Below are 16,025 nucleotides of genomic sequence, written 5' to 3'. Positions count from 1 at the left end.
CTGACAAGGTGGAGGTGAGGAGCTGTGGAGTGACAAGGTGGAGGTGAGGAGCTGTGGATTGACAAGGTGGAGGTGAGGAGCTGTGGATTGACAAGGTGGAGGTGAGGAGCTGGGGAAGGAGACCTTTGCAAATGGTATGCCCTTTGTGGCCTTCTGGGAAGCCCTTGACAACTGGATGGCTTGCCTGTCAGACCCAGTCAAAGCTAGGAAAGGGGAGAGTGTCCTTGGCGACTGTGTGACTGGCTGAGTAGTCCCCCAGAAATCATTTAGTCCAGTGACCATTACAGTAGACCACGGCTTTTCAAATTTTTTTCTACTTACAACTTCTTCATAGTCAAGAATTTTTGTGACCCTACGTCTCTCTGTGTTTATAATCATTTTTAAAATGCATATGCAAATCAAACCCTTATTGACAACAAATCACAAAGAAATTTAAGACAAATCTTTGTTTTATATATATCCCATTTATTGGCATATAGCATGTAATTAGCATATTTGCATACTAATGAATAGATATCCATATTTATTCTTACAGAAAGAATTAAGTTTTGCTTGAATATTTAATACTCTTGGACATAGAACATCTTTAATTATTCTATGAGTAATGAGTTGATCATGACTTTAAATTTATAATCATCAATGCCGAGATGTCACTTCACATGAACATATAGTGCAAAAAGACAGAAGTACATGTAGGGGTATTTTGGACACTGTAGAAATTCTGTCCAAATATCAAGTTAGAATGTGTTACTGTTTTTTATGAAACTTGTTCGGCTTTCAAATAGCAATTTCTAAAACCAAACATGCTATCCAAAGATATAGGAATTTGATAGTTGAGGGCTGAGATAATGGGAAGAAAATACTAGAAGTCTATTTCCGTCATTAAACCATCGTGTTTACCAGAAAACTTTTCACACACAAGAAAAACATACAAGAGTCTTGAACCTGAGCTGAAGTGTTTGAAGCAGTGTTTGTTGGCATGTGACATGTAGTGTAATGGCATGCACAGTGCAAGCACATATGTTGTATGTTGAAAACCAAGGCTATTGTACAGTTGTGCATGCACCCTTGATAAGCATTCTCAGAAGAAACTCAGATCATTCATTGCATGTTTGATTTTGAGTTAACAATTTGCCATTGCACCTTCACAAACCTTTCCCTGCATGTATATCTGGGCACTACATGCATACAGTGCCAACAGAGAGGAGACTAAGACAGGATCCCTCTGGAGCTGAAGTTATACGTGGTGATAAGTCAGTATGGATGAGGTCTCTAGAAGAGCGGCCAGTGCTCTTAACTGCCGAGTCATCTCTCCAGCCCATTCTATTCTCACAAGAAAATATTCTAATATGCACTAGCAGTGTAGGTTTCACATAAAGCATAATGGAATAAATTCCCCTAGAAGAAAGGGGGAACTGGAGAGATGGCTTAGTGGCTAAGAGTAGTTCTTACTCTTTCAGAGGTCCTGGGTTCAGTTCCTAGCACCCATATGGCATCAACCTTCAGTATCTCCAGTTCCAGGAGATCCAGTCCTTTCTTCTTCTGGTCTCCATGACTCCTCCATGCACATGGTACAAATAAATTCATGGAGGCTCACACACATACACATAAATAAAAAATAAACTAATAACCTACAACAAAATGGAAGCCTTTACTCAAACTCTGCTCTCCTTGTAGGCCTGAAGTAATTTCCATGTAAATTGCAGGCAGTAATTCATGAAGCTTCCTTTCATTTGTTCCTTTAGTCTAATCCAGTGGAGCTCAGATTTTAGTATGGATAAGAGTTATATACAGCAAAAAAAAAAAAAAAAAAAAAAAAAAAAAAAAAAAAAAAAAAAAAAAAAAAAAAATTGTCCAAGGTGACTTCTGTATATTCCTACCAAAATGCAGACCAATTCTGCTTACCTTTTTCCATCCCATTCCAGAACACCCTCTTCATTCCTCTCTGCAGTGAAAGGCTGCTATGTTGTACACCTATAGTTTAGTACCACTTCTCTATGAAGTCCTGCCACCCACTCCTTCCCATGATCCCACTGTCCTCTAAACTTCTATAGCTCACATCCTTATCCAGACCTCCAGCTCCTGAATCACTATGTTTATCTTGTATCTCTTTGTGTCCTACTTATCTCCAAACCAAAACACCAGTATCCAAGAGAAATATATTTTTAAGGTGCCTATTTAAAAAAAAACTTATTTAAAAAAAAAACCTTATGTTTAAAACTCATACAAGGTACATTTACAAAAAGGAGAAAACTGACTTTTGAGACCAACTGTTGGCTCAAGGAATGCACACAAGTAATTTCAGGACATAATTAAAACCATATGACATTCTGGACAGTATTGCCCTGCTTAGGAAAAGTCGAAGGTACTTCTACCCCCACTAAGGTAACATCTAAAGATAAAACTGGAGTTTCAGTAAGAAAAGAGTCTATTTTTCCATGTAGAGATGTCCTCTATCAAAAGAAAGCCCCAATGGCCTTTGTGGCAGCCGTGTGGCTGTTGTGACCTTTCTGTACATATGAAGGAAGAGCTTCAGGTTTTGCTCTGCTTACCAAAGAGGTTGAAGCTAACATGTGGTACCACTTATGTGCCATCTGTTATTCATTTTCCTCATTGGTCGTTCTCCTTAACCAGTACTTAGGGCTAAGGGAAGGTCTTTAGAGGTATTTCAGGAATTCATTTATTAGCAAGAGACATAGGTGGGAGACATCATTATCAGCTTTGGAAGCAGTGGAGCAAGGCCAATGAAAATGAGATCCCAGCAAGGCTGGCTCTGAAGGGTGTGGGCAAAGTGGAATGGGAAAGGTGGGACCCCTGTCTGAAGTGTGAGCAATACAGCTGCAGCTTTGCCAGGAACCCAGGAACAATCAGTATTCAAATCACAAGACACACCAAAGCATAGGCTTTTGTGGAGTGCCCATGACCTGGTATTCAATTTCGAACAAGGTAGAGAACACCCAGGTTCTATCCTGGAGGAGGAAAAGGGCACTTGTGGGAACTGTGAGGGGACGGACTTCCTACCCATCTGAGATGGTGGCAGTTCTGCAGGGTCTCAGCAGACCCTCGTTACCTTCCTGCTTGATACTTTGCTTCAGGACATGGTCCCTGTTCCTTCTCTCCATCTATCATGCTTGAATCTTAAAGTTACCATTTGTATGGTGTTTTGTTAGTCTTGAACATCTTTTCCTTTGGGGTTAGAAGAAGGTGCTTATCCTCCCTATCAGTGTGAAGGATTTTCGGTGACTATATAGCACACGTTTCCTATGTCTGGCTCCTGGAGCATATGGCTCAGTGATAGTAGGATTTGAGCATTCTTAGTTATCATGCCATCACCAGTCTCACAATCTGTATCACTATTTCTGAGATAGATTAAAATGCATTCTAAACCAAACAGCTTCTATAAGGCACTGTGTTCAGGGGCAGGGGAAATAAACAAGCTGGCTTTGGAAGTAGACACTTCCGCTCAGGATTAGCTAAGAAGCTGAGGAAGTCACTTCCCATCTCTGAGCTGCTTCCCACTCTGTAAATGGAACCACTGCTAGCCTCCCCCTCTCCCTCTCTCCCCTCTCCCCACCTTTCTCTCTCTCTCTCTCTCTCTCTCTCTCTCTCTCTCTCTCTCTCTTTCTCTCTCTTTCTCTGTCTCTTTCTCCCTCCCTCCCTCCTCCCCTCCCTCCCTCTCTCTCTGAGTGTGTGTGTGTCATTTGTGTAATGAGTAAGTCCTCTACAGTAGATTCATCACTGCGGGATATGTTCTAAGACCCCCAAGCCTAAAATCCAACATAGAACCAAGACATATATACTATGAGTTTTCTAATACAACTATACCTATAATAAAATTTATTTTAGTAATTAGCCACGGTAAGAGGCTATTAATAAAGTAGAATATGATGATAAAGCATTATGGGGTTTCTCTCACCTTTTGCCTTTTCACTAAAGAAAAAACATTAGTGAGCCCAAATTGTTAACATATCTCTGGCTTAGCCAAATTGCTGAAATTACTATTCTTGTGCTTTATTAGCTTAAAAAAAAAGAGTTACTTAAATATTATCATTTTGCTACTACAAGAATGGATATGATAGCTAACAGGGGGTATTATACCATATATTATATATAGTCATGGATATTCTGGGCAAAAGGATGACACTTGTCCTGGGTGAAAGAGAATGAGATGGTATAAAATTTCATCCCCCTACTCAGAATGATGCCCGGTTTAATATGTTTCTTGAATTTTTCATTTGATGTAACTGAGCCATCCTAAAACAAAATGAAAGTTAAAGGACACAAATACGGAGACTCAGAATATCAATGCCTATGGATAAATGTTCACAGCATTGCCATTCTGTGCCAGGTGAGCCTTAGGGTAGGTGACTTTAGAATACTTAAAACTGTTTCCCTCTGGGATCCCAAGATAAAAAGAAAAGACTTACTGGGTAAAAGGTAACACACACACACACACACACACACACACAACACACACACACACACACACATTTTCAGCCATGGGGCACAGGTTACACTGTGACAAAACCAGTTCTTAATAGCACTTATATTTATCACAAGCTGAAAGTAAACCTTTTTTTCTTTTAAGCTAGCAACATAAGTCTATTAGCTAAACTTTTCTGGGTAAGTGCTGAGTCCATAAATGAGCTAGAAGTTGAGCCTTAAGACTGTATGTTGTTCTCACTCCAGCCCAGTCAATGACATATTCTTAACTATTGACATTCCTCCATGCTGGGCAAATATTTGCTGTGATTTAGATCTCTGAACACTCATGTGTTTAGCACCCGGTGGTACAGTTTGGGAAGTCTACGAAACCTTTAGGATGCAGAGCCTCGTTGAAGGAACTGTGTCCCTGGGGCAGGCTCCAGGACTGTCTACCCAGTCACTCCAGTTGCTGGTTACCGTCTGTTTCTTGAGTATGCAATATAACCAGATGCCTTCAGCTCCTGCCACCATGCCTTCAAAGCCACGATGGACAGCCTCCCCCATGAACTTCAAGCCAACATAAAGTCGTCCTTTCTTTAGTTGTCTCTTGTCCGTATTTGGCAATAGCAACAGGAAGTAAAACATTGTGCCTGTACCACATATGTTATGACTGAGGCACACCAAGAAGGAAGTATTAAACATTTTTCTTGCTCTTACAGTGTCACATGCTGGACACTGATGATCTTCACACCATCAATGGTGATGTCATTGCCAGCCCCTCACCTGCTCTCCGGGCTAACCCTACCTCCATAGCTGCATCCTGACTCAGAGTGCTGTAGGGACATGGATGCACTGCACTCCTTTGGATTGCACTTGTACCACATCCAGATAGCCATGTGAGAGACTGAGGCCACCTTCTGTGCTGGGGGCCACAGCTCTCCACTGTGTGCTCTCAACTCGAGAATCTTGACCACAGGTTTCGAGTGTGTCTGTTGGTAGTGAAAGCTGAAAAAGTACTTTCACCCTGGAATTTATGGAGATCCAAAACGGATCAAACACAGTAAATCTTATCACCTCCGAAAACAAACAAACAAACAAACAAAACCCGCGCAGACTGCCTTAATGAGCACTCGCTGCATCAGCCCGGTCCACTTCCGATTCTGTTCTTTCCGGGATGCAGCTCCGATCTCCTGGAAGATAACGTGGGTTGGTTGATAGACGTGCGCATTAAGATTGGTCGGTGTTCTTCCTGATTTCGTGGGTCTGGGGAAGAGTTTGTGATTCCCATGAGCTCCAAGGACTTGGGGTTCCTGATCTGTGGATCGCACTTGAAGAGGGTGTGTAAGGGTCTTGTGCTTTCTCCAGATTCCTTATTATTCCTATTTCTCCCGGATTGAGCAAAAGTCTAAGAGTGTATAAATGACTGAGCATTTGTATTAAGCAGACCATGTCCTTGTATTGGAGCTTAATATTTTTCTTCTGATAGCAAGGAATTCTCTCGTATTGTCTGTCTACAAATTGCTCAAAATCAATAATTCCTCCACCCTCACACCCCCACACACATACCACCATACCCCCCGACACACACACACACACACACACACACACACAAAGATCTAACGCAAATCAGATCAGCTGTAGCAGCATTTCCTTTCTGTGAAACTGAACTGTGGACATGACCACAATATAATCCCCACATAACTGAGCCGTTGCACACCTCCACTTCAACCACAGAATAGCTCAAAAGTAGAACAGGCTCCCCAGGACCCAGCAACATCTCTGTCCTTTCATACGCTGGCAGCATTAGGCACTGACGTTCCTAAACAGGCAATAGACTCTGGTGTGGATTTAGCCCATTGGGTTCTCCTTCCTCCCTAACAAGCTTAACCGGGGGAGAGTATGTCCTGGACATGGGATGGAAAGCCAAGATCATCAAACGTGAACTAACATTATTTTTCTTTGATTTAAGGGTCCAGGAACAGAGCTAGCCTGTCTCTCTGCTCCTACCAGCTTACAGTCTCATCACCCAGCTCCGGGGGAGCATAGCAAGCTGCCTGGGGGCCGATTTGTTTCTGAGGAGAGTCTCAGTGCACACAAGAAGGAGTCAATTAGGCCTTCCCTCGGGTATCTCTAGACGCACTTCTAAAGATTTTGTACTTTGGCAGCAGAGACCAGAAACTGTTCAGACAGAATCATCTGAGTCCCTTGTAATGTGGCTTGTTGAGTTAAGGCCAAGTTAATATTTAAGGAACTACAGAATCCTGGCAAAGCATACTGTAAGCCACCTCTGGAGTTAAAAGTGACAAGTGGAAGCGGAATAGCAACCCCTGCAAGAGACCAGACCATTTGCCCCATCCTAGAAAACACCCACAGGGTGAGTGGCCGGCCAGGCCTCTCAACAGTCATGTTTACACGTTTTCTGCTCTTGAAGGAAGGCGGGGATCTGCTTATCTGGAACGGGGCCTTGTTTTTAAGACAATTTTGTCTCCCTCTTTTTATATTGTATTTTAAAAGAGAGAGCAAGGAGCAAGGAATGATAGTTTAAGTCCAATCCTTCTAGCTACTGTTTCCTGGCCTTCTACCCTACTAGAATCAAAACCTACTCCACAGGGAAGTTGGGCGGGTCACGGTAGGGTGACAAAAAGTTCTCTTTAACCCATCTTTTTTTTTTTTAATTATTAGATATTTTCTTTATTTACATGTCATATGATTTCTCCTTTCCCAGTTTCCCCTCCAAAAAACAAACAGACAAACAAAAACAACAAGAACAAACCCCCGTTGCCCCCCCATGCCTGCCACCCCACCCTTTCCCACTTATTGGCCCTGGCATTCCCCTACACTGGGGCACAGAACCTTCACAGGGCCAAGGGCCTCTCCTCCCATTGATGATCAACTTTGCAATCCTCTACTATACACATGCTGCCAGAACGATCAGTCCCACCATGTATAGTCCTTGGTTGGTGGTTGAATCCCTGGGAGCTCTGAGGGTACTACTTAGTTCATATTGTTGTTCGTCCTAAGAGGCTGCAAACCCTTCAGCTCCATTGGACCCATCTTAAGGCTTTCGCAGAGTCACGATCATTCCTCATCCCCCTGTTCCTTAAGTCCTTGTGCACTCCAAGTCTGAAAACTCCCACACAAGTGAAATGGTGTGTAGTGAAAAGTCTGTGTGGCCACAGCTCTGCCCGCTGGCAATGCTCATCCCGCTCATGCATGGAGACCATTTCTTCCGTTAGGGATTTCATTATCGATTCCTGACTTTTGATTACTGCTTTCCACGGTCCTTGCTGTGCTCCCTCTAAGCTGGGTGGCAAGATGTAAAGATCGCAGAGATGGGGGGACTTTGACTCCCATGCTCACTCTCTGACACTCTTCACACTTTATGGATACCACTCTGCATTTTTCTGCCTGGGATGAGTCAGAAGGGGCTGCCAGCATGTGCCTATCCCATAGACCCGAGGTGATGCAGACGGCCTGACTTCAGACCCCAGACATTCCCAGCTCTCTTAGTCCACAAACCTTCCCCAGTTGCTACACATGACCTGCACGTGAATATATCAGAGGGCAAAGCAGTGTAGCCAAGTGGCCAGGTAGCCAGCTATAATTTTTAAAAAGGACAGGGCATCTAGTGGAATTTCAGATAAAAACAGTTTAGGGTTTTTGGAAGAATCAATTTAACATAATGAAATACATTTTAGTAAAGATGTACTAAAATATACATGAGGACCAATAAATAATAAATGCATGTATATATAAATAAATATGGCATAAAACATTAAAAATATAAAACACTTTCATTTTATAATATACATGAATGTTTCATGTACTCAATATTTTAGTAATAAATACACCTTTAAAATATTTGGTGTTTATCTGAAATTCTTATTTGGCCTGATGCTTTGTATTTTACTGGCAACCCTGACCCAGAAGTATATGACATGTTTCTCTTGGAGTCAGTGGGCATCTGAGGATAACTTGTAACTAAACGTCCTGAGCCTTTTAGCGTCTCTTGAGCCTTGAAGAAGAGGTATATGTGTGGGAAGCCCCTGACTCTTCTTGAGTTATTCACAGTGCTATTGGCCAGGGATCCCATACTTGAATCTGATCATCACATCATGAAAATCTGTGCAAACCGATGCCAATTCTAGAGAGCTGGTGGTGCAATTGTACAGAACTGCAGGACACCCAGCTGGTGGTGGTGAATTGGCATATATGAGAAAATGATATATATTTTATGTCAGAAGTGTGGAGACTAAAAACATCTGAATTTACCCTGGTGAGTGTATGAATTGATAGTAACAGGTTTTAATCAATAATGATTGTTAAGTAACAATTAAAGTAACTCAAGCTGGAAAGGTGGCTCAATGATTAAGAGAATTTACTGTTCTTCTAGAGAACCCAGGTTCAGTCCCAGCACCTACATAGTTCCTCCCAATGGCCTGTAACTTTAGTTCCAGAGGACCCAATGTCCTCTTCTGACTGTTCCTGCTGTGGTACAAATACATACATTTAGGCACAAACACACACAAACAAAATAAGTAATTTTCAAAAATTAAAGTATCATAGATCAGTGTAATATGAGAATACAGACAAGAGATAGAAATATATTCTGCCTTCTGTCATCTTTATCCCACTCAGTGAGTGTCGAGGAGTTGGTTTTTTTTTCTTTCTATGATTTATCTGCAGTTCTTACCTGCCTAGGGAACACTTGGCTCTCAGGGGGGCCTCAAATAATACCACAATTTTTTTACTTCTGCCTTATAAGAGAAAGTTTAATGACCCACAGAGTGCTTCATAAAGTTTTATGAAATATATCTAGAGAAACGGTTCAGGGGGTAACACCTCATGCTGCTTTTCCTGCAGACCTGAGTTTGGTTTCCAGCACTCTTGTTGGGCAACTCAGAACCACCTGTGTCTTCAACTGTGAGGAATCTTACTCCCCCTTCTGGCCTCCACAGGCACTCATGCACGCACACACACACACACACATACACACACACACACACTCACACACACAACACAATGCACACACACACACACACATACACATACACATGTATACACGCACACACACACAACACACACGTGTATATACGCACACACACACACAACACACACACGTGTATACATGCACACATACAAATAAATAAAAATACAAATAAATATTAAAGATATAGACAGCTACTAATATCATTGATTTTTTAAAGAACCTCCTTTCTTCCATATATTAAAAATTGATAAGACATACTTCACTCTGAAAGAGAAAGATTTACAGTGAGTTCCCTAAAATTAATAGAACCACAAGTTTGCAGAAGCCATCAACAAGTTCTATCAACAGATATATCAGCCCATGTAAAGTTTCAACAAGATGTATGACATGATTTTTGCCTTACTTTTGATGAGTTTTTTTTTAAAGGGATATGATAAGTGAGAAGACAAACCCCTTTTATTCTCCAAACCCCCAGAAAACACTTCTAATGCAGAGTTGGCATGATCACCAATGTTTCTAACCTTCTGGCACAACAAGCTGTATAGAAGCAATATCAAAGGCCTGTGTCCACAATAGTCAATAAAGGTTTGCTACACAATGAGTGAGAAAATTACCCAGCACAGTTTCATTTCCAGATGAAGGGTGGTGGAATAAAGTCTCTCTGCTTCAAAGGGTATGGATGACAAAAAGCTCATGCTCTCATCTCTGTTCTTTTTAGGAGAAAAACCAGCACTGAAGTTAACTTTCCTGAGAAACTGGGAGAACCCAAGACCATGGAGCCTGAAAGTGAAGACCATGAAAAACTCCAAGTTAAAATCCAAGCCTTTGAAGACAAAATAAATGCTGAGAGCAATACCCCTGGCTCTGTCCGGAGATACAGCTTAGACCACGTCTCCAAGGAAGAACGAAAAAACATTAGATTTAGCAGGTATAACTTTTGTTCTGTCATCATTTTGAAGTATGAAGTTCTATCTGCTATTGCTCCTGTGGCCATGGTGCTTTGGGGTGTTTTATGGTTGGTCTTTTTTTTTTATACCATAGCTACCCAAAGTCCTATCCTTTAATGAATTCAATATTACACACAGTGTTCTCATTATTCAAATAGCCTTACTATTTACTTATGGTAGGGGTTCTCAACCTTCCTAGAACTGAGACTTTTTAATGCAGTTAGCTCCCCCACATTGTGGTGACCCTCAAACATAATGTGTTACTTAGTTATTGCTATTATTAATCATAATGTAAATATCTGATTTGCAGAATATCTTAGATCTGACCCACAAAGGTGTCACAAGCCACAGAATGAGAATGATTGACTTAGGTGATAAAAGTAGAAGGCAAAAATCTGGTTTTGTTTTTAAAATAATGCAATTTTTCACAATGCCTGTCAGTTACACTTTAGTGAATAATCACAATAAAAGTAAGAAAAAATAAAAACTTCTATGTCTACTGTTTTATAGTCAACTTCACTATGAAATTGATTTAAATCTTCATTTGAAGGCACATGGACAACCTCTTCTTTCTTTCTTTTTGGTGTGGTTGAAGATAAAACCCAGAGCCTTATGTATGTCCAGCATGCCCTATGCCAGTGAACTACAACCCCAGCCCTCTATCTTCAAAGTGTTATGCATCAGGCAGTTTGTTGATTTTTGATTTATCCCATCTATTAACAATGTCTTACTCTGGAAGAAACAAATTTTTGTCCTAGTGTGACTACTTATCCTTGCCAGGAAACGAGAGCACCTTTAACTCTTCTAACCTGTCATTATAGATCCAGAAGTTTGGCTTTGAATACTATGCTCACAAACGGTGTGAGTGTGGAAGATAGCGAAGTTGAGGAAAAGGCAGGAATACATGCCAGCATCTCTCTTTCGGAAATAGACCCACTCAGCCCCGGAACTGGCAAGTTGCCATTTAAGACAGACAACTATGGATCACAGCTGAGAAATTCCTCAGTTTCACACCCAAGTATTATACATATTGAGCAAGAGAATATCCCCAAAACTTTTAAAGAAAACATCCAAGAAGAAATTCGCGAGGCAGCCACAAGTCCTACTGAATATCAAGATAAACTCTACTTGCATTTAAAAGAAAACCTGAGCAGAGTGAAGGCGTATGCCTTGGAAATCACAAAAAAGGTCCCAATCCCAGACCAGTGTACCATTGAAGGTAAGTGTTTTGAACTTCCTACACTTGAAAAATATCAATGACAATGACAAACTCTAAAAACATCTAAATGCTCATACCCTTTTATAAACATTTTGCAAAATAGATCATTTGAAAATGTCTACTACTTTGGTTGCTTCTTTTGAGTAAAATTGAACCATATCTTGATTTTTGTCCTTGATTCTACTTAGATGTTTCTATGTCTCCTGCTTTTGCTAACCTCTGATCTACAAAAAGGGAAAACAGTGGCCTGGAAGTAGGCTCTAGGGAAAGGGCATTCAGAGAATGTTTCCATCCATGTAATCAAACAGGGAACTTATGCATCACTCTGACTTTGAGAGATTGCTCTCTTATTCCATTGTTATGTGTCCTGCTAGGGCCCCTACCATGATCTGAGTGCGAACACAGTCTCTGATTTCCAAGAGATTAGACTACAGGGGGAATATAGTAAGCCATGGCAGGAGGCAGCACAGATAAAAAGCAGCAAGAGTGGGAGACACTAAGACCACAAAGGTCAGAATAAAGACAGTTGGGGGATAGACCTTCCACAGGAGCACAGTTTAAAGTGGTGCAAAAGACACAGTCCAATTGAAGTCTTGGCAGAATCAGTCACAGCATCTCACCATACTGTACAGTGTCCTTGGTCCAAAGAAATAATCACTGAGTATATTGAAGCTTTCTCTAATTATAATTTCGACATTTTGGTCATCACAGATATTCTGCATTAATTTAATCTCTTAAATGTTATTTATATCGATCAATGAATCCCCTGGCACTCTCTTACATTTTGTGTGTTTACCCTGGCTCTGGGAGTGTTTGAGACATAAGTACAACACCACTAGAGCACCAGGACTGATCGTAGACTGAACTGGCATGGGTGGCTTGAAGGCAACAGACCACAGACACCTTACCTTGAGAATCAAGTTGAGGTCTCAACATGCCATCTTCCCACAGGGAAAAGAAAGCCAGGCAGTCCAGCCCCAGAAAAGAGCAACAGAAAGGTGGGGATCCCTGGAGGGTGCACTTCCTCATACTCCACTTCCCATCCTTTTTCTCCCTTCCGATAGGCAGAGAGAATGTGTTCTCCTAAGCTAAAGAAGAGGAGGTCCACGTATGACAAACGCCGTTATCTGATACATCTGTGCAGAGGCTGGTGCTTTCAGTGTCTGTAGTAGTCTGATTGGCTTTCCCAAATTTCCTTTCTATTGATAAAAATGAAAGTGGTATTGTGTGCATTTAAATGTGTTCTATATAGTAAAGAATCCTAGGCTGAAGGGATGCCTAAGGTAGTGAAGTTCAATCTGGGTGGCCTCTTTATAACTGCTATTTTGCTAATAATCTATGTGCACTGTAAAGGAAATCTGTGTTAGAAAGAGTTAAACACATTTCACTTACTAGAACAATCTATTTGTGTGTGTGTGTGTGTGTGTGTGTGTGTGTGTGTGTGTGTGTGTGTGTGAAAATTCACCTAAAATATAAGAGGTTTACTATATAGTGAGTTTCAACCATGTTCCAGTATGGAAGAAAATGTACAGAACTACTTCAAGAGCTCGGTTACAAAGAATTGGTGAAGTTAACATTGGCTTTAGACAAAAGTAATTGACTTGGGATTTCTTTTCCAAATGGTAAGTGAATCCAGTATTGAAGGAAAAAGGAAAAGAGAATGAATTTACTTTTAATAGTGATGTTTCTGATCAGGGATAACCTGGAACTGAGTGTGTATTTTTTAAGTTGACATTTTGGAATTCATTCATATTGTAGTAATTTCCTGGGAAATTCCTGTACAGGGACATGTGTAAGGGATAAAATATTTATATGACTGCCTGGAAATACATCTACTAGCAAAATATTTTGGCTAGGACACTGCTGATATTTCAAAGAGCATGTGAGCTATTCAGTAGACACCATCCATCCCCTGACGGACATGCGTTCACTGTCCCATAGGCTCATCAGCACAACTGTATTACATCTCCTTCCTTAGAAACTTACTGAAGAGTCAGGCTGAGAAATGATGCTAACTCAAGTGTGTTGTTAGCCTAAAAGAAACATTTCCCTTTCTGAATTAATTATGCAAAATAATCAAGAGACAAAGAAGAAAAGAAGCAAAAACAAATGAAAACTTTCTGCAACATTGAATTAAAGAGACAAACAGTAGAGAGCATCACAAACAGTAAACACTCTGGAGTGCTACACAAAGTCCACACTGGGAAACCGAGCCGAAGCAACCCCTGAAGGAAACTCTCTCAGACATTTTAGGTTGGTTCATATGAGGAAAACAAAAAATGCAAAATGTTCAACTCTTCTGATGTACAAAAAAAAAAAATCAATGTCATGTGCTTCGACCTGATACCTCAATAATAAATGCTGATAAAAGAATAGAAGTCTCACTGGTCACAAAACTGCCCACGTCAGTGTGGCTCAGGGTCATAAGTAGCATTTTTAAGCCTGACCTTGGTCACACTGGGGATCAGCAATAATGGGAGAGTAGATTTGTACAAATCTAACGTCATCTCTGGAAAAGACACTTGTCACATCTCAGGTCTTACCAAGGTTGACTCATTTTTTAGTCATGACATTCTTGATATTGGATTGGCCAAGTTACCAGTCACTGGAAATTATGTACCTGTAAGTAAACTTGGCCTAAGGTCACTACTTGATTATATTTACATATAAGACCAGAAAATTGGATTCATCTGCCAAAGAATGTTTTAAAAGTTTGAAACATTATTATTCATTAATGTGAGCAAAATAATCAGAGGCTAAAAGCATATACACAGATAATATTAAATAACCCTTTAAAAATCCAGTCCGTCTCTAGAGTTCTGCAAAAATCTTGTGAATTTGTAAGAACTCATCAGCGTTCCTTTGGTTTTCTTGAAGTGTTTCCTAACTGGGTAGAAATACATGTCATCTGTATAGCACACGGCAAGCCTGACTTATTTTTTACAACCTTAGAAGATCCGTCCTCCAACCAGTCCACATGAGCTGATTTTTCCTTAAAGTGAAATAAAAATCTGCTATAAAAAAAAATCAAGAAACATTTGTGTGCTTAATGATAAATAAAGCCTCCTAGCTTAACATGAACAGATAGTTCATGCCACACTCAGTATTATGGTCACTGAGAGGATGCTGTCAACACTGGACCTACACACTTCTAGTGCAGTTGCGTAATGGTTTACACCTTGGTGAATGCAAAGCCAAAGCTAAAATGCCTGAGAGAGAAAAGGGTGAAGAGAGATGTATTGACTGAAGCAGGAAAAGAGACCATGGGAGGAACTATGGGAATAGATCGCTATCCCTGTTCATATATGAAAGCACTTTAGGTCTGGGCACATTCCTAGGTATGCTTAGTTTTAGGTCATTGTTAAAGGATAGATGTTAAACACTTTTTTTTTTGAGCATTCTGAGCTCAAGGTCATGAAGCACGTTGAGTCTAGGGGATTAAAATCCTGGTCAGGGGCATTTTGGGCATGCTCAGCTTGCACCATGAAGATGGTGTGCAGGAGAGCCTTAGGGCATGCTGGGCTTTCATCACAGAGCCTAGAGTGATGCTTCAGGTTCACACTGAAACAGACAATTAGAAGGCTCACTGATAGCCTTTTTTCCTTCAAGGTACCCGGCTTGCCTAGGGGCAAATGGTCCAGCAGTGATAATAATGTGCATTCATTTACTGGTTCTTGGTGGAGATCTTTGCCATGTTTTTAAATAGATTAGCTGAACTTCAGGATTAAAATAATTTCTCCATCAAGAACTTTGAGCAGACTTTGAGTGTGAGGAACAGCCTCATTTCATGATGATGCCACACTGTCCCTTTTTCTGAGACACTGATCAGGGAACACTAATTCCAGTTTCTAGAAATGGTTTTCCTGGTGCTCTCTCTGGGGCTTCTCTCCAATTAGGTTTCTCTCTGGACCACTTCTCCAAGGAGTGGATTTCAACTAGAGGATGCAGGCATCACCATGGCTGGGTCATCCTCTATGACTTTTCCAGCCAACACATGCATGGATTCAAGTTATCTGTGATGGCTTATGAAACTTCCACCCACCATGGCTAGAGAAAACTCTGGAATCCTCTGAAAAGGATCCTCTTCACATTGCTTTCATGAAGTTGCATCCAATTATTGCCTTGTTCATTTTATCCCAAAATAAGAATAGACTTAAGGTTCAGACAGTCATATGACCACAAATCAATGGGTAGGACATTATACGCTTTCCATCCACACTTACCACACTCTAAATTCCAGTAGAGGACACCAGGTATTGTCATTATCTGTTAACTACGTTTTCAAAAGCTTCCTCTTGAAAAGAAAATTGGGTTTTCTTTGAACGAGTAAGTCATTTCATAATCTGCCTTGCAAAATCTATCTTTTCTTGGGACCTGAGGTTCAACTACAGGTGAGATGAGCACTCACCCAACTAGAAATAGCATGAAGGCAACTTTGTGAGCA

General features: G+C 40.8%; 1 protein-coding gene across 4 annotated transcripts in view; it reads left to right on the top strand.

The window, feature by feature from the left end:
* Positions 1–16,025, top strand: part of Veph1 (ventricular zone expressed PH domain containing 1) — a 214,789-nt gene that overhangs the window by 106,257 nt on the left and 92,507 nt on the right. For all 4 annotated transcript variants that reach the window (XM_031374039.1, XM_031374040.1, XM_031374041.1 and 1 more), the window contains exons 8-9: positions 10,134–10,343; positions 11,184–11,581. In XM_031374039.1, coding sequence (XP_031229899.1) covers positions 10,134–10,343; positions 11,184–11,581 — 608 coding nt within the window. The remainder of the gene's footprint in view (positions 1–10,133; positions 10,344–11,183; positions 11,582–16,025) is intronic.

Source organism: Mastomys coucha, unplaced genomic scaffold, assembly GCF_008632895.1.
Source record: "Mastomys coucha isolate ucsf_1 unplaced genomic scaffold, UCSF_Mcou_1 pScaffold16, whole genome shotgun sequence".
NCBI classification, from domain to species: Eukaryota; Metazoa; Chordata; class Mammalia; order Rodentia; family Muridae; genus Mastomys; species Mastomys coucha.
The sequence above is the reverse complement of the archived record's forward strand: the minus strand, read 5'-3'. Positions and strand labels throughout refer to the sequence as shown.